At 43.5% G+C, this 25,107-nt stretch overlaps 2 protein-coding genes across 7 annotated transcripts; one reads left to right on the forward strand and one right to left on the reverse strand.

Moving 5' to 3' along the window:
* Nucleotides 1–23,343, forward strand: LOC116649747 (myosin-9-like). Of its 6 annotated transcripts, XM_032437268.2 has the most exons (8): nucleotides 1–129; nucleotides 202–364; nucleotides 5,580–5,648; nucleotides 16,283–16,335; nucleotides 18,261–18,330; nucleotides 20,620–21,159; nucleotides 21,219–21,917; nucleotides 21,977–23,343. In XM_032437268.2, exons 1-8 carry the CDS (start codon nucleotides 38–40, stop codon nucleotides 22,226–22,228), a joined length of 1,938 nt encoding a protein of 645 aa, XP_032293159.1. In that variant the 5' UTR covers nucleotides 1–37; the 3' UTR covers nucleotides 22,229–23,343. The 6 variants fall into 6 exon arrangements, with proteins under 6 accessions (XP_032293159.1, XP_032293191.1, XP_032293221.1 ...); XM_032437300.2 differs by lacking the exon at nucleotides 5,580–5,648; XM_032437330.2 differs by lacking the exons at nucleotides 16,283–16,335; nucleotides 18,261–18,330.
* LOC116651371 (serine/threonine-protein kinase mos-like) lies at nucleotides 23,241–25,071 on the reverse strand. Its single transcript, XM_032437603.2, has 4 exons — nucleotides 24,938–25,071; nucleotides 24,730–24,887; nucleotides 24,458–24,671; nucleotides 23,241–24,283 (listed from the first exon to the last, which is right to left on the reverse strand). Coding segments are annotated over exons 1-4 (1,164 nt in total). The 5' UTR covers nucleotides 24,940–25,071; the 3' UTR covers nucleotides 23,241–23,493.
* Nucleotides 25,072–25,107: the final 36 nt, after the last annotated feature.

Below are 25,107 nucleotides of genomic sequence, written 5' to 3' on the forward strand. Positions count from 1 at the left end.
CCGGCGTCGATTATAAGCATTGGGAAAGATTTCAGCTATGCTGCGACCGATACGATCGCCAGCCCACGCTCCAAGTGGAGCTGGTCGAGCAGGTTTTTGCCACGGCAGACACAGCGGCTGCAGTTTGAGGCATGTTGAAGGCTGTCAGTTGATTTTTAATAAAGCGCTCTCATTTCTGTTTTCGGTTTTTTTTTTTTTCAGGCAAAACGAGAAAGATTGCGATGAGGATGACAAGGACGATGTGCACGATATTATGCCGCCAGCCAATTATATACAAATATCGCAGGGCAAAATACAGCTGGTGCACCAGGCGCGTTCCCTGGAGCACGAGCCGGCGTTGAGCTTGGAGCGCGCCAGCGACAAGGTAAGTCCCAAAACCCACCTGGTGCCGGTTCGAAACTCGCTTTTGGTAGCAGACCCCATGACCCCCCAATTACAGACATATTATAGTTCATATAGCTCACATTATTGTCATTTTGATAACCCTCCCGACTAACCTAACATTTGAATAGCTGAAAAGCCACTTTTCCGCCTGGGAAAAGCGCAGCCGAGCTGGGTTTTTCCGCGTGGCGTGTGCAAAACTTTGCATGCAAAAGCCTGTGAAACAAACACCTTTGAACCCCGAAGTCGAGTGCAGACACTTGAACTCGTTAACGTGCCATTTAAGACACATCACGCCAGGGCCAGCGGCTCAGAGAATTTAAATGCACTTTTGACATGCAGTTTATCCTGCTGGCAAAGTTGAACTTTGAAAGTCGCGAAGCTAAAACAAGAATTTGCGTAGATTTCTTTCATGTGTTTCACTAATAAATCTGACTATCTGCTGTGTCCATCTGCCAAGAATGTTGCCGATAACCCACATAATATGTTGGCCACATTTTAAGGTTAAGTTTGCGCTCATCATTCTCATCATTTGGCGTGATTTGATCTGAGAGAGATTTATGACAACTATGGAGAAAACTGCGGTTCGCTTTCATCTCTTGGTCAAAGCTGGGCAAATATATTAACGCTTTACGATTGGGGTTATGCTTAGCACTCACATCATTTTGAATTATTTATGCATCTATGCTAACTTGAGAATATTTATGATCACCTACATAAGCTTAATTTGAAGCGTGTCTCCTTTATTCTTTATAGTGTGAATCGTTAGGGCTAAGGGAACGTTTAACTGAATGAATATACACTCCACTGAATGAATATTCACTCCACTGAATGAATGTACGTTCAATTGAATGAATATACATTAGACTGGATGAATATACTTTCTACTGAATGAATATACATTCCACTTCATGAATAGACATTCCATTGAATGAATATACATTCCATTAGAGTCATTTGAAGCTACGAATAACACCTCGATATGAAAGCGGTTATTCATCCCTGGCTAATCAGCCTGGAGTTGAACCAGCGGGTGCCGGAAAAAGTGGTCAATCGCAAATTCTTATTATTCATTTGCAATTGTAGGTGCTGCAACTGGTTGATTCATTCAGAATGATGCAGTTGATTCATTTAAATCATTTGTGTGCACTCAACATCATTCGAGCTACTGCCTTTTCTGCTGAATTTTTCAGCTATATTCAGCTAGTTTGCTTAGTCAACTCCTCTACTTTTCCCAGGCCAACTAGTGTTTAGACCGTGTTTAGACCGCGTTTGGACCCCGTTTAGCTAAACGTTCCCATAAACGCGGTTGGGTCGACCATGGGGCCTAGGTGCGACGGCTCGCAACGATCACGTTTCGACTTCCGTGACGCTTTAATAGCGCTAAGTATGGCGCAGGCGCGCAGTGGAGCAGTACTCGCTTGATTTATGGCCCAGCCGGGGAACACACGTCCACGCCAGGGTCCATAAGCGGCTGCAAATGAGCTTTGAGCAAAATCTTCTATGTAAATGCTTGCCAGCTGATGCTGTAATGTTTCCCAGAAATCTGACGCGTTCGTCTCGGGGGATCTAAGCAGTGGCCCAGCATGTAGGCAGCTGCTGCTAATTGAGGCTGCCTTTGAGCCAGCCTTTGAGCCTGGCGACCGCCGCACAGTGGGGCTGATGGGTGTCGCGATTGCCACTAAGGCTGCAGAGTGGAATCGAACGGAACCGTAATAATAAATTGGGACTTAGACCAAATCCTTGCTTTATGGATGCATAAGAATAGGTTCTAGGTTCGCAACCCCTTGGTTTATTTATGTGTAAGAACAGGGTCACAAACCAAACATAAGGCAGTCTGGAAGTCTAATCGAAGTTCAGGGTTCTCAGCCATAAGAAGTAGGAAAAATAAGAAAAATAAGACTTAGATCGAACCTTGGATGTTTGGATATTTTGAAACAGATTCACGAACCAAACCCTAAGGGAGTTGGGTCCAGCAGGATTTGCAGCTCGCACACACTGTGCGACTCTCTCCCAGTGGAATAGGCGACACCCACTCACAACTGGCTGCAGTTGCTCTGCCCCCCCCCCCTCCCTCCCCCCTTTCACCCCTTCAAATACACTTAATGGCATCTTGATTATGCCGCTCGCATACAATGGACCTGCTGCTGCTGCTGCACTGCATCCCAGCCTTGTCATCAGAACCGAGTCACGTTCTCTCGCGCCGCAGTTGCAGTTGCATTTGTGCGACGTCTGATTGAGAAAGTTCATTGAACGTGCGGCAATTTATGTGCAACGTTTGCACTTCGTCTCTAGAGCCTGCCCCGCATCATTGTTTGTTTATTTATTTGCCAGCTTGTTGGCCATCGCCTCAACTAGCATCGCATCGCGTTTCGGTTTCAGTTTCGCCTTCTGCTCAGCTGTTGCCTGTTGCAGTTGCCTCTTGCCTCTTGAATCGTGGCTCTGGCTGTGGCTGTTGCAGTTGCAGTTGCACATGCGCAGCAGACAGCACTCGTTGTTGCCGTCTGTTGCTGCCTTTGTTCTGCGAAATGTGTAGCTTTGCTTTTTTTTCTTGTGTATACCCTAGAACCATTAAATGTATTTGAAGGGGGGCATATAAATTTGCGCCAATGTGTGCAACTTCATAAAGAAGTCCAGTCTGATGCAGCTGAGCGAGATATTTGCATTAGACCTCAAGGAGTAAGAGCTTTAGACTCAAACGTAGCTCAAAATTACTTTATATATATATTCTTGATCAGCTACTGGAGTCGGAGAAGTCATGAAGTCGCCTCTCTTTCTCTCTCTCTCTCCCTCTCTATATCTCTAAAGGTTCTTTAATGAACTATTACTAGGTTTCAGCTTTGATATCCTTAACTTCTCTCTCTATATCTCCCGCAATCTCGCTCTCCCTCTCTTTCGATCCTGAAAGTTATTTAAGAACGTTTTTCTGGATTTCAGCTTTGATTTCCTCAACTTCTCTCTTTTCCACTCTTTCTCTCTCTCTCTTTAATCTATATTTACGAAACTGTCTGTATTGCAGCCATGACTTTCTTGCTCTTCTCCCTCGCTTTAGTTCTCCTCACAGGGTATCTTCTAGTCGAGCTTAACCTACTAATTCCCAAGAAGTTAGAGTTGTAGTTATTTTAGACTGTGTTTCGGATATCACACACACTAGACTGAAGTTTTATGTTGTTCAGCTCAGCTGCAAATAGGTTAGGCCCGCATTAGTATTTATCAAGCGCAACATTTACAACAAAACAAGCTCAATGTGAATGTGTATATGGAGGTATATATATATATGGATACATATACAAAAAAAAATATATATATATATAGATTTATATATGCGTAGCTCGTGAATCCATGAAATGGACTCCATTTAACCCACTCGACGTCTGCGTAATTTCCTGCCACAAATCATGGCCCATTCATTCTTAAAGCCAGGCTCGACTCGAATGGGCCTTGCAGAGATTTATATATATATATATATATATATGTGTGTGTACGGGGTCTCGACTTATGGCATTTATTAATTTCTTTAACACCAAAAGCGGTCAACCAATTTGTCTATACACATATATGAAGAAAAAAGAATATATATATATAATGCATATATTTTTCAAGCTATAACAATATTATTTTTACAACTTCCCCCAACTAGTTTTTAGTGTTTAAGAAAAATGTTTTACGATTTGACCGATTGCTTCTCTCTCTCTCTCTCTCTCTCTCTCTACCCCTCTCTGTTTATTTTCTTTATTAGTTTGCCCTCCGTTTCGGCTGCCTGTTCTATGTCTTGGGCTTTTAGCTTGTGTTTTAACGATCCCATTTAAATTTGCTGCCCGTTTTTTGAAGCCGCAACTTTGTCGAAAAAAAAACTCTGGACTGTGTCTATGTCTCCGGCTGTGGCTAATAAGCTGCGGTTGGCGACAACTGCCCGTTAAATGTCTAACTCTAAGTCCAATTATGAAACTGTCATTCCCACTTCCTGCTTACGCCCACCTGCCCGTAAAAATATATAAGTATGTGGGGATCCATTGTGCTAGCAGCACCGAAAAAAAATGCCTTTACAAAAGATCTCGTTTTTCTTTTGGCGGCAAGTGATTTTCTGTTCGTGCCACACTTTGTTGCATGCCACACACTCTCAGGTGAATTATTGGCCATGCACACCTGCAACCAGGTTGCAGACCTTCGCATCGCGTGCAGCTTGTGCAACTCGATTGTTGTGCATACAAAATTTCAAAAACTAAAAACTAAATAAAAATAGGTTCATTGAATTTGGTATTTGTGCACCTTGAAGCCATTTCGGCATTCACAAGCTCGTAAATTAATTTAAATCGCTTAACATATTACAATCTCGGCAACTTTTTTCGATCCATTTTCTCATGTTCCACTTAAAGTTCATGTTAGTTGACGAGTAGTTAAATTACAACTCGTTATCTCTATGTGGCAACGCTGCATTTGCCAAACTGGCAGCACTTTTCGATAAAATGCCAAGTCGATTGTCAAGTGCTTATCGCAGGCTGATATTTTATTAAGTAACTGTCTAATAGTTTTAGTTTAATTATTCGTTCGTTACATAAATTTAAAGATTTTCTTAAGATATTTTCAAATGCTCCAGTAAACTGCTGTTGTAGAAAATGCGCAATTTTTGCAGCACTGCATTTGCTTAAGTTGGCAGCACTTTGCAAGCTGTTCGATTAATAATCAAATCGATAGTGTGACCATCTATCACATTTATTTACGACTTGGGGAAAATCTAACAAAAAATGGGCAGCACTTTAACAACCAATTTAAGACGGAGACTTGTGTAAACTAGCTGATAGTTATCGTTAGATAAAGTAAGCTTTCTAATAGTGCTAAAATCGTATACCTTGTGTCTTTTGGTTAAATTTGTGACAGCTGCTTTCTTTAATGTAGTGTTAATAATTACAATCTTTGGTTGTTGTCAACATTTGCTTACACACACACACACACACCCACACACACACAACATTTACACACACTTATTAGGCATACTTGGCATTGGTTTCATTGGACTTTTATTGATACACACACCAACACACACACGCACTCGCACACACACTCTCGCACTCCGTCACATATCCATGCACTGCTTTCTCTTTCATAGGGTTTATCTGAACTCAGATATCGTTGCCATATTAGCCAAAAAAAATGCATTTTGTTGTTCAGTTTGCGTTTTCTTTTTGTTGTTTTTGCAGGAATTGTTGGAAAAGCGCATGATTGAGATCGAAGGCGCGCTGCTGCGTTTGCAGGAGCAGTTCCAAAAAGTGAGTATCTAACTATATTCAAAAACCGTCAATAGCCCAATGCCGGATATGGCCAGACCACGACAATAACGACAGCGTTGCCAGAGCTTAACGATTTTCATTTCCTGTGCGGTCAAAAATGGGGCAAGTGTTGGCAGGGTGTCAGGGCTGGCCAAGCGTCTGAACTAAAGTATTATGGATTCAAATTGATTCACATGGAAATTGTGACCATCCAACCCTTCCCTTGTGCTGCCCGTAGGCGTTGCCATATGGGGTCATTAATCGTGCCGTTGGCATTTTGCCTTGTGGTTTATGCGGTCAACTGGGTTGGGGCTGGGGCATGCCTTGCATATGTGCCAAACGAGCGACAACCAATTGCTTGGTCAAGCAAGGTCGCCTCGGTTTGGGCCACGGTAATTAAAAGTTACAAGCTTCAATTACAAATGAAATTATAAAAACATGCCAGCTGTGTGTGTTGAATCAAGTTTCTGGAATCGCCTTTACATTTGGGCCTCTAACTTGTCTTTGACGTCGGGTCTAACTGGCCAACTAGGTTGACTTGTCGGCCCTTTTTTATTGCTCTAAAGCACTCTAGACTTCGGATCTGCTTTAGACTAACTTCATTTGAGCTTTTTTGGACCCTTTTTTTTTGGACAAACACCTTTTCTGCCCATCAACTCGAACCGAAATCTCTATCTAAATGGCACATCTTGAGTCATCTTTTGGGGCGGCAGTTTTACGAGCTAGGCATACGCATTTCCGGCTTTAGGTAATTGAATTTGATAACAGGCCTTCGGGCTCAGTATTTGGCCCAAATAAATGGCCAACGAGTTACAACGGAGTTTATCGTGTGAAAAGGCGCAGCATGCGGCCCAAAGAGTCATCGCTAGCTTCTGCTCCTGGCCAATGATTTCCGCAAAGAAATTGCTGACGTCCGGCCACAGGAAGTGCCGCAGACAAAAACAGGCAGAAGCCTCCTTCCCCCCGCCCCCCGTTGTACTTCGTTGTGGGCGTGGCTTTTGGTTTTTGCCTGTTCGCTGATTTTCTATGCTCTGCTTTTTGGGCTGGCAAAAGCGCAAATTTACGAGCCATGGCATTGGCAATGGCAATGGCCCAGCTGACTACCCTCCCCTCTCTGCCTACCTCCCACTCCCCCTTACCCACACTTTAACTACAGCTCGTTATCGCTGCGCCAAGCGGCCTGCCTCCGCCTCCGCCTGTTGGGCTCATGCATGGGAATCCGATTACGTTGCCCGTATGCGAATTCTTATGCCAAATACTCTTGCTGAGAAGAGTAGTACGAAAGGAAGACACCATAAAGTGTACGAATTCTTGATTAAAAGCCGAGCCAAATCTCAGCTCTATATTACAGCTATATCTTAAGGAAGTCATAAGAATGTTTGATCGAAGAATACGTTTCTATATGTCGAACTTATTTTGTTGTTCAAGATGTGTTTCAAAGACTCTACGGAGGTTGTTTCTATTCATATAGTTCTTGTCGGAACTATTGAATCATTATTAAGTTTGTCTACGAAAACGAAAGTTAATTTTTTAAATGAACCCTGTCAACATTTTTACTTGGTTTCTCACTTGTTTTTCGTTTCTATATCATATAGAAATAATCGGTCGAAGAATATGTTTCTATTGTCGTTTCTTGGTTCCACTTCGACATATGTTATAATTCAAAAGGGTATCTCCTCTTCGTCGAATCCATTTACATATTTCACCACTTGGTGTTTCTATCTTCGCTTTTTTTTTTCGTTTCTTGGTTCCACTTCGACATTTGGTGGTCGCATGAGATACATGAGCTACCGTTTCCTCGACGTCTGCTGCTCGACAATATTTCTGCACTTTATCTGTCTGTAAATAACGATTAACTATGCTGCTGCCAGCTCCCAGCTAGAGCTCCCAGCTCCATTCGACGTTGTCGCCCATTGCCACCGTCCTTTGGTTTCACTTAGACATAGTTTTGGCGGCTGACTCCTGCCTCATGCTGCCTGTGGCACGCCCGCTGGGTGTGTGCTTTATTGTTATTGGCATATCACTGGCTCGACGAGCAGGAGTAGTAGGAGTGGAGGAGTGGAGGAGGAGGCAAGTGGCAATGACAAGTCAGCCGCCCAAAAAGTGTGAATGTTGCAAAATGTTGTGGCACTGAGAAGCACAGAGAGGGGCGTGTTATGTGTGGCAAAGAGCTTTGCTGGCCATGTGGCATGCAATAAATGCTACGATTCAATGAATATCCATCTTATGATTCGCCATGCTTTTATCAACATCATCATCAGCATCATCATTATCATCATCTGTTTCTAATTTGGGCAAGTTGCTGTCAAAAGGGGGAAGGGGCACAATCCACAGCGGAGGGGTTGGTTAAAGCACTTTGTGCAAGTACTCGCATTACTTCTAGTCAAGCTGTAATTGATTCGCATCCAATTACAGCTCGTATATATACATATTTACGCCATATATATATATATATATATGCATATATCATACATCAAATGCAACATTATCAATTGATTGGCTGCACAGACCGCACAGCATTGGCCACAAACTCAATTTTATCCCAAACAAATGATGATTTATTGATTATTAATAATGTGCAATGGGCCACAGCAAATTGTTGTTGGTCGCAATTTGTATGAATTTGAAATAGTTTGCAGTCCCTTAGCTTATCTTGGGAAATATTGATTTAAATGGAATATTCTAGACAACATAAATGTCTGACCGAGTCCTTTGGAACTCTTGGAGGTTTAGAATTAAATCCCAGTTTCTTAATATCGATATGAATATGAATCGATATCGATTAAAATCTAATTTCAAAAATGGTTTTCATCTCGAAGATTTTAAGAACTGGATATACCTAACTTCCCATGTAAGCTCTCTTTTAGTTTATACAAATTACAAATAGTTCACTCTTCAGACTTCTCTTCCCATTTGCCCGCAAATTAAAACAAAATAAATTAAAGTCTGAAGCTTTGGTATGTACACACAGTTTAGAGTCGTAAGCTTTGAAAATTTCATAAAGATCGGACCTTAAGGGCCGAAGTTATTCAAGGGCCTTAGGGTATCTTTTAGCTGAGCATGCCCGACTAGAGTACTCTTAATTTTTTTAATAATATAAAGTCTTATTCTTCTGATTGGGCACATGGAAAGTGATTCAACTATTGATCTCATTGATCTCTGCCTCATCCTGATATATTATCATTTATTGTGTTTTATTTATATATTAATAGTCGACAAAAGCGAGTGTCTTCCTTATTATTTAAGAAGTCAAGTTATGAAAATTAAATGCTAAAAGCCCAATTAGAATACACAAGTTTCTAAAAGCATCAACGACACGAGGGAAGGCTGTTATTTTTTAGAAAGAACTAATTAATAAAGTAAAGAAATCTATACTAGACACAAAGAGTGTGAAGAAAGTAGGATAAAGAGATGGTGATGCGAAAACAGCCACCAGGTGAGGGAAATTTATAGCCTGTCCGGCAAGCTATGCACTTGTCGGTGAGCGCTTGAAGGTATCCTGAAAGGAGGCAGCCCCTCAACCCGATGTCAGTCCTCGCATATTGATTTGAGAGACAAGCATAAATTTGTAAATCCCATTTCTAGCTTCAGCTTCTTTTTAAGTTCGCCCAAGAAAATGATTTAAGTAATTGCATTGCTTGGCAAACTGTCAGCTTTTTGCTTTTTGCTACTTCGATGAGCTCAAACCTCAACCCGCAGCTGGGTATCAATTGTTGTTGTCCAAACCCAAAGCGCATTGGAAGGAGATCACAATTGTGACTGCAGAAGCTTGGCTAAATACTTCGCTTTGGACTCGACTCGTTGCCAAGGACAACTTGAAAGTTGTGCAGCTCCATTCCACAAGCTCGGCGACGGACTCTTAACCCAACTCAAAATGCTGACAGCTGTTGTTGTTGTTCCTGTTGGTCTGGGTTGTGGCTATTTTGTTACAAACAGCTGAGCCTGAGAATCTCGGGGAGCTCTTCCCAAGCGGCTTATGTGACATTTAATCCCTTCGCACAATGGGCATGGAAATCGCGCTCAAATATTTAGCCATGGAATTGGAAATGTAAGAAATGTGTAAACAAAATATCCGGCGAGTGTCAGAAAAACTGACTCGGATTTGTTTTTCCCTGTGCTTTTCTCTGTGTGCTTTTCATCAGCGATAAATCAACAGCGGAAAATGCAAACGGCGCATTTTCCCCTTTTAGCCGGTTCCCAAATATTGGCCATTTGCTAATGAAGTCGACTGAAGGCAGCAAAAACAATCCAAGCCAAAATTTGCTCGCCAATTTATTTGATGTGGACCATCCACTCCCCCCCCCCTCCCCTCACACCCCCCTTCAACTGCATTTGCCTGTTTCATGCGCCAACACGCGCTCTGCTCTTGGCCACGCCCTCAGCTGGCAACACAATAGCCAAGCTTAGGCCATCAGCACGTGCTCAATTTTTAATTCCGATGCAGAGCAGACCCCGACCAAGGCTCCCACCCAGCCGTCCGAACCCATTGAAAATCTGCGCCTTAATAAGCTGAGTTGCATGCAGCTAGTGGCAGGAGGAGGAGCAGGAGGAGGAATGCCTGTCTGAGAACTGAGAGGCAGCCAGAATTGAAAAGAATATCAAACTGTCACTGTCAAGGCGACGACCGACCGACCGACCGACAGACCGAGCAACCCAACGACCGACTGGTCGACCGACGAACTTGGTCGCTGGGCGCAGCACTTGGTTACCCTCTGGGAGGCAGAGACTTCAGCTCGAGTGGCACTTGGTCGCTTACAAGAGCTTTGAGGCGGGCGGCAGAAGTCGCAACATGAGCACTTTTTTATATTAACAACAACGTGCCGCAGCATCATGATCAACAGCTTCATCAACAACATCATCATCATCTTCAACATCAACATCAACATCATCATTATCGTTTGGAACTTGGAATTGCTAATAATTTTTGTGACAAACGTTTTGATGGCTCACTCACTCGGAAATGAAGGCGCCGCGCCAGCGGCTACAACCAGTTCCAGTCGCAATCCCAGTTCGAGATTCCCTGCTCCAGTAGTAACTCCTGCTCCCGCTCCTCCTGCTCCACCAAGACGCCCCATGGTGTGCGCCTCATGATTGAATGCTGCGGCGCTTTCCTTGTGCGAGAATTAAGCATTCTTTTTGTCTGCAGGCACATTTTAACAGGCAATTAGTTAAAGACTAAATGTATCGTATAATTCAATTTTAACTTAATTGCTGCATTGGCCATATTATAAACAAGTGGGAGAGATTCTCAAAATGGTGGCAAAACCCTATTTTATATAACTAATTGATAACAATGGCGCAAAATCGAAAGAAAATCGTTTCACTTCTGAACCCTAAACCTCAACCTCATGTGGCCCGACGCTGAGACCTTGGGCTTACCTGCTATTTACAGTTGATTCTTTTTTTGTAAATACTTTTAATATCTCGAAACAGTTAACATTTTCGAGATATGCTACAAACTGAACCCCTGCAGAACTTTTAGGGTAGGTCGGCTAAGCTTTAAGTCTGCACGCCTTTCGCAACACTGTTGCACATGCATTAATGCCCCTTTAAGATTTGCCAAATCAACCCCATGTTCGCATTATATGCATGTTAATTTCTATACCCTTTATTTGACCCTCAAGACCCTGGCTGTTTTTTTAACTGATGATTCATACGTCCACTCAAACCAGACGAAATATGAATGCGCAAACTACCACCGCACTATATAAAAAGATATATATGTATATATAAACATATATATATAAAGCCCATGTAGTATATGCTCATACGGAAGTTTTGTGTGCCCAGCCCTATGAAACGAAAAAAGCCCTTGACAAAAAAGTGCAATGCAATTAATTTTTCGCGAATTAAGGGCGAGCGCAAAACGTACCCCATAATATTCTGCAGCTCCTGCTAAAGTGACGTTTAGTGTTTGCCAAGAACTTTGAGGACGCGCTCGTCTCTATAGATCACCCCTAGGAGCTGTCAACCCTGCCTGGCACATCTGCGTTAGGTTTGCTTTTTTGTTTACCAAATGCACGGGGTTCAGGGGCTGTTGCCAACTGTCCAACTCGTACTCGAACTCAAACTCTCAACACTCCAGTTCCAGTTCCAGCTGTAGTTCCGTTTCCCACACCAGTTGCTCGACGTTTGATGTTGCTGCCCGTCGCGGTTCATTAAATTAAAAACAGCCAATTCGTTGCCAAAGCAATACATCAAAAACCGTTCCAATTGTCGGGTAGGGGGAGTGTGACAACATGACAGACTGACTGAGCCGGTCTCAGCTGATGCTGATCTGCCTTTCAGTGTGTGCATGTGTGTGAGTGTGTGGAAGGGGGGCGACTCAACCAGCTAGCGACAGCTGCCTGAAGCGAGCCGCTCTCTGCCTGCGGCGAATTCGCCGGCTGTTGTCGCTCTCGCTGACTGCGGCGAGGGTTGTTTTCTGGCCATTTACCCGTTTTTCAGTGTTCCGCCGGCTGTCTGCCCTCCAGTTTGTATCGGTCGCGCCGTCTGCTACGCTTTTTATTTCGTTTTTTCCATAGAAATTATAACTTTACCTCTAATTTAAGTTACGCTCGTTTTGGGGGTCTCTATTCTTCCGTTTCTTTTTTTTTTACGTTTTGACTGTGCGCCGCAAACATTATGACGCTTGGGGACAGCGCCCGAGGCTGAAGTTGTTTGTGTAACCGCCCCCAGCTACGTTTTCGCCGTCGCCTTTGTGTCGCTTGTATACTTTACATGGCACACACGCACACACACACACACACACACACACACACATAGATAACAGATATGTGCATTTGTTCATTTGCTGCTACCGGTTGCTTGCGGTTTGCCTTTTGACCGTTTGTGTTGTTGTTTTTTACGGGTTTTTGTGAGCTCCGAAAAGCAAAGAACTTTCCACAAATTACGGCAGATAAACAACAATAAGGCAATTGATATATTGACATATTGAGCCATGGTAAGATTTTCGTACAAATTGCACAAGTTTTTCCTGTGTCAGCAAACCTTTGTGCTTGCAGCGTGGACCTCTTATCCTTATCCTCAAGATAAACATTACTTTAAATATAAAATCTTAAGCAAAGCTTGTTATTGGGGCCTGGGTAATAAAAACAATATTTCCATTTCTGATTGCCCTGTCAAACCATTTCCCACTTTGTAAGCACGGAATATTTACCAGACGCCGCTGAATCGGCACGTTAATTAATAAGCTGGTTCTAAATTTTTTTATGTTAAATTTATATCATATTTGATTGAAATTTATATTTTATATTCTTAGAATATTAAAGTATTTAAAAAGGGGCTGATTTAATGAGCTTATTTAAATACATTTTCTACTGTTTTTAAGCTTTCTAAAACCCAATTATAAGCCCAAATGCAAACCCTGTTGTAGCTTTTTACAGTTCTAAGCGTACTTTAAATTTAAATTGTCTATATAATCTATTGTATTCCCCTTACAACTTTTGGAAAACCTCTTATAAATTCATATTCTATAAGATATTATTTATAAGCTGGTTCACAATTGAATCGACAGCTGATGGTTCCCCCCTTTGCAAGCACGGAATATTTACCACCCGCTGTTGAATCTGCATGTTAATTAATAATAAGCTGGTTCTAAATTCTCTGAGACATCCACCCACTCACACAGCACACAAATCTATCAGCGAAGAAATATTTGCCAAACGCTGTGCCCCTTACCCTTTTAATAAACTGGGTCCCCCTCCCCCGCTGTGAGTGGGGTGGCTTGTCCAGGGATTACAGCCTGCTCACGGCGGGTGCAAATGTTCCCGTAAGCCACCCCTCGGACGCATTTTTTATGTGCCCCTGCCTTCCCCCAAGCATCGGCTGTGATTGTTGTTTTGGTTTGGCATTGAGCCTGGCCACGAGTGCAACATGTTGCCGGGATTTGTTTTGTTAATTTCTGCAACCCTAAATCATCTGCGCTTTTTATACCCTGGCTAAGGCGGGCATAATGTTTGGCTGCTATCGTATGTATGGAACTTGGGAGTTTGTTCAGGTAACTGCAGCTTGACGCTGTGCACAGATCATCTGCCAGTCGGTCACTTCCAACTGGAAGACTTTTACCTTTCGTTTTTTTTTTTTTTGGGTTCGTGTGTTGTTCGGCTAATTGAAACTTATGGAAATTTTGTTGGGCCCAGGCTCTTAATTAATAAGCAAAAGTCCGGTTCGATTTTATGAGCTTATCAATGGACGGACTGCCACCCTGCCCCCCTCCCCCTCTTAGCCGCATTCCCCCTGCCTTCTTCTGACTTCGCTTTTTATGGGCAAAAACTTGCAATGAATATTTATGCGCCTTGCTTTGGGGCTGTGTGGGGGCTTTTGTTGTTGTTGTTGTTTGTTGTGGGTGCAGGCAGTAGCCAACAGCTGTTGACAGCCGCACCAGTTGCCCAAAATAGCATTTCTTATGAAAAAGGGGGGCGCAACACACCCTTCCCCTCCCGCCCCTCATAAACTGGCAGCAGCTCTTCGTGTGCTGTTTGGGCTCTAATTTTATTAACACGTTCATCATTCTATGCCACTGCCACTGCCACTGGCTGTGGCACAAGTGGCGCCTGCGATGGGGCAACCACCCCCTGCCCTCTGCACTCCTCCCCCACTTATACAATTACCCCCCCCCCCCCCCCTCTCGCAGCACTTGTCTGGCGCGCAGAGGACGGCAATCAGTCTGCCACAGCAGGCCCGGCTACTCATTTGGCGCCTGATTTCTGGCACAACGTCACGACGTCGTCGAGAAATATGATGAGAATGGCGAGTGGGAGGAGAAGGAGGAGTTGGGGAGGAGGCCTGTGGATAAGGACGGCAGTCGGGCTCCGTCTGCCGCCTGCTCCACAATCCATTTTTGGCGGCGGCATTTTAATATTGTATTATGTTTGCCTGATGCCTGGGCGAATTAATAAAAATTATTGCATATATTTGTAATTCTGAGCGAGCTTCAGCTTTATTGCTAAGCGGGAGGAGGGTGGCAAATGGGAGCAGCTTCCAGCTTCCGATGCCCGTCTGTTGTGTGGCGCGTGCTGCTGCCTTTTTATTGTCTCCCCCCAGGAAAACATAGGGTATACAATGGCTTTTCCTATGTGCAAACATTTTCTATTGAAAGAGGCAACATTTTTGATTAGCATACAAAGTGGTGGCAGAGGGAGAGAGAGAAGGAGTGAGGCTAAAGAAGTTGAGATGGATTAGGGAGAAGAGTTATCCACAGTGAAGTTAGGGTATACAATGTGTGCATATAAAGGCAACTGCATTCTAGTTCTTTAATCACCTTCCTCTCCTCAACTTTGCCTCAAAATCGATACTCTGCGATTGTTCAAGTGAGAAGATAGAGAGAAAGACAGCCAGAGAGGAGAGAGAAAGAGAGCGAGAGAGGGAGAAGAGCTATTCCCAGTGTAGTAAGGGTATATAGTATATAAAGCCAAAGGACTTGAGTACTTTAATTCCCTTCCTCTTATCAATCTATGCTTAAAAACTCGACTTCAAACTGCAAACAGAGAAAGGGAAAAACAGCGAGAGAGGAAGACCTTCCATCTTCCCACTTTCCCCTTATTAACATTGCAAAACCTCAACCTCAAAATCGATGCTCTCCGATTGTTGGCCTTTTGAGCCGCAATTGTCTGGCTGTTTATAAAGTCGTAATTATATAACTGAGTTTATATATTGTCACATACATACATCTTATGGCTAAGCTCGCCCGTCAACATTTTAGAAGATTTTATTTACACTAGAAGCTGTTGTCATTCATTATATTTGCACTAAACCAAAACGATTTATTGCAAGCGCTTGTCCCAGCCACTTGCAGCCAAGTATCTGTAGCTGTATCTATAGATATATATGTATATGTATCTGTATCTGTATCTTTAGCTGTAGCTGTATCTGTGAGCTGTCGTCACGTCACGTCGTGATGTTACTTTTTATCGATTACATTTCACGCCAAAAGAGCAGCTGAGTTGGGCGCGGGAGGAGTTGGCAGCCGGTTGTTGACTCTGCTGATTTATTGTTGCATGCAACAGAGTACACAACCGCTCCCCTCCGCTCCCCTTCTCGGCGCAGCTCAGCTGCTGTTCCGCATTCTCGCATTGCCATATAGAGCTTTTCTCTAGTCTGGCCTGGTCGGTTACGCGATGCTGCGTCTGCTTGGGTCTGTGTGTCTCTCTGTCAGTGCCCTCGGCACACCTCTTGCGCCTCTAATCAATTTCAGTTAAACTCCCACACACACCCCCTCCCTTCCCTAGCCCTACCCATGACCCACCACCAAGCACTTTATAGTTTATATACCCTTGTAAAGGGTATCATGAAATGTTTAGCCAGTAGAAGTCGACCCAAATTTTCTTGTTTTCATCTTGAATATCATTCCCAAACACGGCAATTAGCAGCTACTATATTCTCCTTCTCGTGTCGGATAGGGTATTTAATCATCGGCTTGCCATATCTAGACATTTTCTCTGGCTTTTTGTCACTTTCCATCAGCTGTCGGCGACGGCGTTGATTGCCGCTGTGATATCTGGCAATTAAATTGTCGTTCTTAATCATCGGCCAAGTGCACTAATTTATTGTGCTTAATTCCTTTCGCATTTCATTTAATATATAAATTACATCCCCAACCCCTACCCTACTATTTTTAAATGCACTTTTTTCAGAGCCAATGCGGGTCACCAACATTCGAGAAGGAGCTGCGCGAGCAAATTGAGAAGTAAGTGATAAATTTTCCTATATATTTTACACATAAGTGTGTGTTTGTTTTTTGTGTGTGAAAATTTCAGCTTAAATAGCATGTTTTCCTTTATATATTCATTTGTTTACCAATCTACACTAGACAACAAAACCAACCATAAATTATTTCTTCTACTCTTTTGCCGACCTCCATGCTTATTTGTGTATTCCAATTAAATATTAGACTATCCTATATGGTCATGTTTGATAAAATAGTTTTAAACTATGCGGCACAGTTCGTTTTTTCCCATGCCTTGTCCTCTATGGTCACTTTGTAGGGCATCAAAGATTTGATAGCCTAGTGAAGGGCTTGTTGAATGGAATGCTGTACAAATATTTGTTTATGCAAGCTCTTAAGTGGCCTGTAATTGTTTCGTCTGTTTGTGGAATTCGAAGCATTCCAGTTGCTTATCTAGCGGCTTATCAGAGGCTTACCTCTTGAATAAACTTCAACAGAATTGGCGCAAAGCAACGGATACTTGATATGGTCACACTGGCCTACAAAATACGCGTATTTACGTTGTTCGGATAAAAAAGAAAGACGAACGAGTAGCTTAGCACGCAGGAAGTTTGGAGTTCGCAGCCCCGGGAAGAGGATAAATAAATAAGAGGGGAGAATACAAAAACTATGCTTGATTCGAGCCCGAAGTCTTGATTGTCGCGTGCCCAACCAAAGGTGGAGCTGCTATTTGAACTCGGCAAGGCTTACGCCTGGCCTCTGGCCAAGTTACTCCGATGTTAATGGAGTTAGCGTATTTCATAGGTTCAAACTAAGATATATATTGCTCAGAAACTTACCGAAGTATTTTCTTCTACGGCCTTTTAAATCACAACAGCAACGAGCTTAAGATTAAAACAATGGCGACCGAACAAGCCAAACAAACTGCCCGTACATTCAAAAGGCAAAAATACATCCTTAAAAAAATACTCAATACCAAACAATCGATAACTTAACTCGTCCCGCAACACTGATCATACGCGTACCGAAATCTACTAAAGAGCAGGGCTGTTATTTATGAAAATACAAAAAGCCACACATAAGGGAATTATGCAAATAATATGTTGGCCACGGACTTAAATATTTACGAGCGTTGCCAAAAGCCTTATGTTTTATGCATTCCATTTGGAAAACTACACGAGGAGCAAGTAAATTGTATTAACCCCTCTTCCCCCCTCCCCTACACTCTGCACAGCTTGATAATGTATGTGCTTGTTTTTGTGGATTTTCCGCCACATAATTATGCAATTTTAGAAGAGTTTTCGCGCTGGCTGCAGAAACAAAGAGAAAACCAAGGAAAAGAAAAATATTTCATACAAATTCGTGACTAAGAACGCCTCCTCCGAACTGAGCGCCATTACGCACCGAGAACTGGGAACTGGAAACTGAGCACCCGGGCCGGGGCCAGGTCTTCGCGTTAGCCAAGTTAACGGGCACTGAATGCAATTTTCCAAATTACTGAGCAGCGGCCCTGACAGCCGGTACCGGGGCCAAAGCGAATGGCTTGGAAAGCCAGCTGCCGGAGAGATTAAAGCTAAGGCTAAGGCGAAGGAGAAGGCGAAGGAACCGGCAGCAGCAGCCAGGCAGGAAGCATTTATTTACAGTCGACAGGGCTCGGGCCTGCGAGAGCAGCCCATCAATCAGTCGGCAGCAGAAACAGGCGAGAACGCTGGCTCAAATTCCGGCCTAAAACCCAATTACGCCAATTCAAATTCGCGCTTACTTTTGACCAATAAGTGTTTTCTTTAAGTTAATCTTTATCTGCCACACACAAACTCACACACACACAGTACGCACAACTAGTTTTTCATTTATACAACATTTATTTTTTGTCTCTTTTCTACACACTGCTTGCTCCGCTTCTCTCTGTCTCTTTCACTCCAACTCGAACTCGTCCGCGCTTTCAGCATGAATCGCATTATGAAATCCAAAGAACGCAAACAACTGCAAACATGCCGGGATCACAAGGCTCTCCAGGTATGTACCATTTATTTATATAAATAAATATATATTATATTTATTCCAGCTTGTGGGGGGGCTTGGGTTGGATTTGCCATTGCTAATGTTGCGCTTTGCGTGCTGTAGTAGAAGCTGCGAGGGGAGTTCTTGAAGTAATCAGCCTTAGAAGCTAGCAAATTGGTTTGTTTTTTCATGGCTCCAAATTAACTTTTGTCAAGTTCAAGCTTTGTATATGATATTGAAATAAGTTTCTAGAGTATCCTCCTTGGAGGTCCTCTAGAAGATACAAATATTTCAGCTTCAATCTCTTTGCTTTCACCTCACAAGCTAAGCATATCCCACATTATTCGTATGAACCAAAGATCAAGACTCTACCATTAAAAAGAGTTTACTTCTTTCAGTTTTTGGAGCTATATAAGTAATAGATGCCTCATCTTAATATATATAAGAGAAGATAGTCTGCTAACCAACCTAAGTCTATCTAGTTCTTAAAGTTATCGAGCTATGCTCCAAAAACCAAGGCTCTAGCTGAGTTTCAGACAGTCTGGAAGACAGTCGGAGCAAGTTTTCACAAGTTCGAGCTGCTTGAGCCACCCTCGCAGTGCACAGCATGTGGAAAATACAATTTGCACTGTGGCAAAGAGTTTTCAGTTTTTCCGCTTACTGTTTGAAGTCGTGGTTGGGGTCTGGAAGTCTGGACTGGGGAGGCGCTATCGAAGACGCAGACAAAGGCGAATACGAAGACGAAGTCTCAACGAACTCATAAATAAACGCATAAATTCATTTTTAAGAACAATGTTTCCCCTCGCTCCCATTCGGCGCATACAAATTGTCGCTTATCTGGGCCGGCTGGACGAGATGGGGCTGAGGCTAAAATTGCGGCTGAAACCGAAACAGAAAAAGCAACAGCAACTTAGACTGAGGCTGAGACTACGTGTTGAAATTGTTTTGGCTGGCGCATGGTTTTTTATATACCCTGTAGCCAATGCAAATGGGGTCGAAATGGCATAAGGAAGTCTTTAATAGGCAGAAGCTGGTGTCTTCAACTTTGTTATGTGATTAACTATGTTCGCCAATAACAGAAAATATAAAAGATATATGGGTTCTCACATAAGAGGAATCTCATTTCTTACAATTTCTATTTTGAAAGAATATCTTGATTCTGGAAAATCATATCTTCTGCTTTTTAAGAGTTAGAGCTCGGATTTTCGTTATATTTAAATACTTAAATGTTATCTGTAAGTCCTGAAAATGTCATAGCTTTCGGGGAATAAACATTGAAGTTATTTAAGATTAACTTTTTTCTATGGTTAAGAGAGAAAAGCATTTGGGAATGGGTACATCTATTCTCCTTCTGTCTTTGAGCTTGAATTTTTTGGAATAATAATATATTTAAATGTCATCTTTAGCAATCGAACATTGAAGTTATTTAAGATAACGTTTTCCCTATGGTAAAAGTTCGCTTTTAGCTGGGTATCTCCTCGTCGAGCACTCTCCTCTAGAAAACTTCTTATTCTATTTTCTTCACTTGTGCGTCTCTTACTTATTTTTTATTTTTGTGGAAATTGATTGAGCGTTTGCATTAGAGACGCTTCACTGCGCTCCACTGCGGCATCTTTTCAGGCAAAGGCTGGCCCCCGACTCACTTCCAGCTCCCCAACTCCAGGCGGCGCACAGTGGGTGGCTGTTAAGATTTGATACCAAATTGTTTTAACTGAGCTTTAAGCCAAGTTAAACTCATTTTTTTGTTAAAGCGACTCTAATGAAGCCCAAGGTTTTCCACACACATTTCAAACTTACGTTAACTCTCGATAGCTGCATTGACCTTCGCGCCAGTTAACAAGACTTTTGTTAAACGGAGATCGGGCCGTGGGGAGGGGCAATTTGGATGCATGTAACTATTCATTTAGCACTTCAATTTGTGGCCAGGCCAAGCCAAGTGTTTGATAAATTGAGGCAATGGGCGACCCGCGTCAATGCAAGTGTCGGGCGCAACTGGCACGATTTTGGCCCTGCAATTTGACAGCTTAACTGAACAAACAAAGGCTGCAAGCCGGTTCGAATCCGCTGTTTAATTTTATTAGCAGACGAACCTTGAAGTGAATTGGTAGTCCAAACAAATGGAGTAAGCATAAGCCAAGCCGAACCATTATTAAAGAAAGCCACGGTTCGAGTTTTGTTTCTCTTTGTTGAGACGTTGGCTCGACCCCTGCATCGAACCAGCGACTACTATTTCTTGTAGCTTAAAAGCACGCTCAAATCTAATAAATCTCTTTCATTTTGTTTCCTTCTTCTGCCTTCGCCCAGACACGATTTGCGCGCCAGGAGAGTCTACTCCACACGATGCAGCAGGAGAATCGCGCGCTGCTTACAAGGATTAGGCAATACGAGCACTGCCTGGACGATGTAATGCGCAAGGTTGTCGATGCGATTGTCGCCGAGGATAACCTGCGCGAGGAGGTGAGCATGTTGAAGAGTCGCGTGCGCGATCTGGAGGCACAGAATGCGGCGCTGTCGGCGAGTCCGGTGAAGGGACGCGACGAGGGCTACTGCACGATGAGCAGCGGCCAGCCGCAGCCGTCGAATGGTCATCTGGAGGATTTGCCGGAGGAGCCGGAGCAGTGGCTGCTGCCAGCGGAGCCCTGCTCCACGGAAATGGAGGACTGGAGCATGTCGCAGGAGGAGCTGGCTGTGATAACCTTCGACGATGAGCGCGAACAACTGCAGCTGCAGCGCCGCAAGCGGGAGCACGACTGGCTCTGGCCCTCGAGCGACTTCATCAATTCGACAACCGTCGAGACCGACGACTCCGTGGCCGATGGCATTGCCCAGCTGCTGCAGCAGAAGGTACTTGCAGCACTGCCTCCAGCGGGTTTCCTTTTACAAAGATTTCCAATTTCTTGCAGCTCGTCTACTCGGAGGATGAGGAGGTGGCCTGCACGGACTTTACCAACGATTTTTACAAACTGGTCAACATACGCTCCAATTCGTCGCGCAGCCTCTTCTCCTATCTGGAGGGCGAGACCGACGATGAGGATGAGGACGAGGAGGACGAGCAGGACTCGAGCATGTCGGAGAGTCAGAACAAGGCGCGCGTCAGTCCCACGCCCAGCGAGGCGGGTCGCGCACAGCTGACCAGTTGCTCCTCCAGCGAGACCGATGACCACTCACTAGCCCAACAGCCGCCGCATGCGGAGGAGGAGGAGGAACACGACTATGCCGTCATCGAGGAGGGCCGAGTCGTCGATGTGCCGGCACCAGCTCTGAACGAACAGCAATGCATAACACAGATCATCAAGAGCGAACTGCGCAGACCGAATCCCGTGCTGGTCAAGTCGAAGTCGGTGCTGGAGGAGCAGGAGCCCAGCTGCATACTGCGCCACAATCAGCGGCGCGAACTCGAGTCGAGCGTGGTGCGCAGCGACAGCATCAGCTGCGCTCTGATGGCCAAAATGGCCAAAGAGGCGCCACCCGCGCCGGCGGTGGTATCCAAGCTGAAGGAGCGACTGTTACAGCGGCATGCGCCGCCGGCGCCGGCCAACTCCTGGCGGCGCAGCAATGGCTGGAAGCGTGTCACCTCGCCGGTTGCCGTTGCACCAAAGAAGGTAGGTGACTTCTTCATTTTGATAGAGATTTTTTTTTTATATATACATTTGCCTTGCAGGAAACAAAGTCAACGGAGTTGCCAAAGAGCTGCCAGCAGAAGGCGCCGCCCACACGAATTCCAACGTGCATACACACTTCCTCCACATCCACGAGCTCATCCTCCAGCTCCTCGTCGCCATCGTCACCGTCGCCACAACAGACAACGACGACGACGACGCCGCAGAAACCGCCAGCGCAGCAGCAACAGCAGCCGCAGCGAAAATCCAAAATTCCGCCACCCGTTCCCGTGCGTCGTTCCTATGCCAGCTAAAAAAAGGAGATGCCACGCCCCCACACAAACAAAATCTCATACGAGCGACAAAACATGAGCAGAAAATGCTCCGCAGTAGATTTAAACATTTAAAAAGACTAAATTGTGATATATATTCAAACTAAAACGGGAGAGAGTTAGAGAGAGAAAGGGAAGCAGGAGCAAACATTAATTGTGCATTCACGAATCAGTGTTGCCAATATAGCTATATTCCAGCTAAATGTAGCTATTTCTGGCACATCATATATTATATTATATACATATGTATGCATAGGTTTTTTGGATAATATTTATATATTATGATTGTTCCAATGCATTCTCACTCGCTCGACGTGCTCTATACGCTTTTGTAGAGCAGCGCTCGCAGCGTGCCCGAGACGTATGTGTTCCCAAATTGCATTTCCAAACGATAAAAAACTTCAGAAAATTTATATATATATATATATATATATATAAAAAAAACTATATAATCTGTATACAATATTTGCATTATTTCTATGGAATAGCCAAAACTTTGCAAAGTGTAAAGAAAACTAAAACTAAAGCCCAAAAAAACTACTTAAACTATTAGCTATCGTACAGAAAAGAATACTTATATATATATATATATTAAAAAAATGTAGTCTTCCGCACAAAATCAAGTGTATTTAGAGCATGTACTAATTATATAGATTTGTAGAGTGTGTTTATCAGTTGGTAGACTTTTGTATGAAATGGGTGAAATGCAGCAACAAAATATAAAGCTACAATAGATATACAGATATATATATATATATATGGTTTCGAAGCGAACGTAAAACAAGGCGATAACAATAAACTGTAAATAGAGATATATATATATGTATATGTAATACAGCTCTTCTTCTACTCTCTAGTTAGTCTCTTTAAGTAGCAACCGATGTGAATTACTGGCTCGGTTTTTGCAATCACATCCTAAGTACGAGTTATATATATATACAGTATATACGAACTATAGCGAACGCACTACGCTCGACAAATGAGAAATTATAAATTTAAGCTCGTATAAAACATTATAAATGTATTTTCTTAGCGTAGCAAGTACAAAAGTAAACAATAAACAAAAAGAGTTACGACAAAATAAATTATTAAACCAACTAGCAATGTGTTTGCAATAAACAAATTGTATAAAAAATAACTAATAACTATTGCCATCATATTTTACAAGTATAAACATAATCTATGCGGTAAAACTAATTACAAAAACATGTTTAAAAATGAAAACTTTTACAGATAGATATTCATTATTAGCCTAGGCACTTGACCAAAATAAGTTCTAAACGTTTTTGTAGCTGGAAAGCGCTTAAACGCAGCTCGGGCTGGCTCAGCCAACAGCTTTTGTACAGCTCGCTATAAGCACTTTCCAGGCACGTGGTCGGAATCGTTGATGGATCATCAAAATACTCTGTTAATCTCGGCTGCTTGCGCTGTTTATGCCGCTTGTGCACACGTCCATGTGTGGCATCAAAGTTCAGATTACGACGCACCTTTTTGTATAAGTCTCTTGAGAGCACCACATCCAGCTGTGGATTAATTTCCCTGATGTAACTCAGATCCGCAGCGTTACTCGTCCAGCTCTTGGCACAGTAGCACCCGTTCAAAGGCACGCCTAGCTGTAGGGCCTCCAGCTGCGCATAGTTATCGGGACGCAGTTCGTGTTTAACCACCTGATATGCAATGGATTCGTTGCAGTTGAGCGTATAAAAGGGCAAGCGGCGAGCCTGCAACTGCCACATGCTAATGCCCAAGGAGTAAATGTCCGAGGCGCTGCTCAACGGCGCCGCACACAAAGCCTCTGGCGACATGTACCGCAGCGTGCCCTTTGCGCAGCTCGGCTCAGCACACGACTCGCCCATCCGAATGGAGCAGCCAAAGTCGCACAGCTTGCAAATGTAGCTGCGCTTATACTGGCCCAGTTTGCCATGCCCCTGCGACTTTGTGCCTAGGGCAACGAGCACATTTGATGGCTTCACATCCAAATGCAGCAATTGCCGACGATGACAGTAACGCAAAGCGGCCAGAACATCGAGCGTTATGCTGAAACATTACACAATATTATACATGTAAGTATTAACATATACATAAGAGCCGTGCAACGAGTCAAGAACATGGTCGAACCGACCTGAGCATGTCGAACTTTGTATTCATTTAACTAGTTTGTTCTCCGACGCAAGGCTCTTATATATATATATATCCAACTGCAACTCTTACAGCACTCTGTGCACAAGCGGAAGCGTAAGCGTATCTGTGACACGCTGCAGGCACAGCCCAATGGGTCGCTCCATGATGAGCAAACCGAACTCTGGCGTGGATTCCAGCTTTATCAGTCGCACAATATTCTTGTGCTTCCAGTTCAGGACATGCGCCTCATTGTGCAATGTGGAAATGGCGCCGGTTTTTACTATTTTCAAGGCTACGGCGTGCTCTATTAATACATCAAATGATTAAATGACGTGCAAACGGCAGACATTTCCTCGGCATACCACGATATATGGCTTTGAAGACTGTGCCATAGGCGCCACGCCCCAAAATCTGACACCTGTTGGGCCTAATCGCCGGTGGGCCATCCTTGAGCAGCTCAGTGCGCATTGGTGTGGTCAACACCAGCGCATTTTCTTTGTTAGCAGCCTTTAAAAAAGACCTGAAATCGGGTTTTAATTAATTTTAAATGCATTTTATTTGTGTTCTTACATTTTCAAGATGCCGTTATACGTCAGCTGATAAAAGTGTGACAGCGTTGCGATCGTACTGAAATAAATACTAATAAAAATACCGCAAGGTTTTAAAACTATAGCAGGCTTAGTTTCGTTATATTTAGAGACTAATTAATGATAGTACACACTCTTTTACTTAAAGTAACC

Source organism: Drosophila virilis, unplaced genomic scaffold (assembly GCF_030788295.1).
Source record: "Drosophila virilis strain 15010-1051.87 unplaced genomic scaffold, Dvir_AGI_RSII-ME tig00000029, whole genome shotgun sequence".
Classification (NCBI taxonomy): domain Eukaryota; kingdom Metazoa; phylum Arthropoda; class Insecta; order Diptera; family Drosophilidae; genus Drosophila; species Drosophila virilis.

Coding starts and splice junctions, on each gene's coding strand:
- LOC116649747 (XM_032437268.2), top strand. CDS start 38: ATGCTGCGACCGATACGATCGCCAGCCCACGCTCCAAGTGGAGCTGGT. Junction 365..5,579: donor TGGAGCGCGCCAGCGACAAG/GTAAGTCCCAAA, acceptor TTGTTTTTGCAG/GAATTGTTGGAAAAGCGCAT. Junction 21,918..21,976: donor TTGCCGTTGCACCAAAGAAG/GTAGGTGACTTC, acceptor TTTGCCTTGCAG/GAAACAAAGTCAACGGAGTT.
- LOC116651371 (XM_032437603.2), bottom strand. Junction 24,672..24,729: donor CTTCAAAGCCATATATCGTG/GTATGCCGAGGA, acceptor ATGTATTAATAG/AGCACGCCGTAGCCTTGAAA. Junction 24,284..24,457: donor CCGCTTGTGCACAGAGTGCT/GTAAGAGTTGCA, acceptor GTAATGTTTCAG/CATAACGCTCGATGTTCTGG.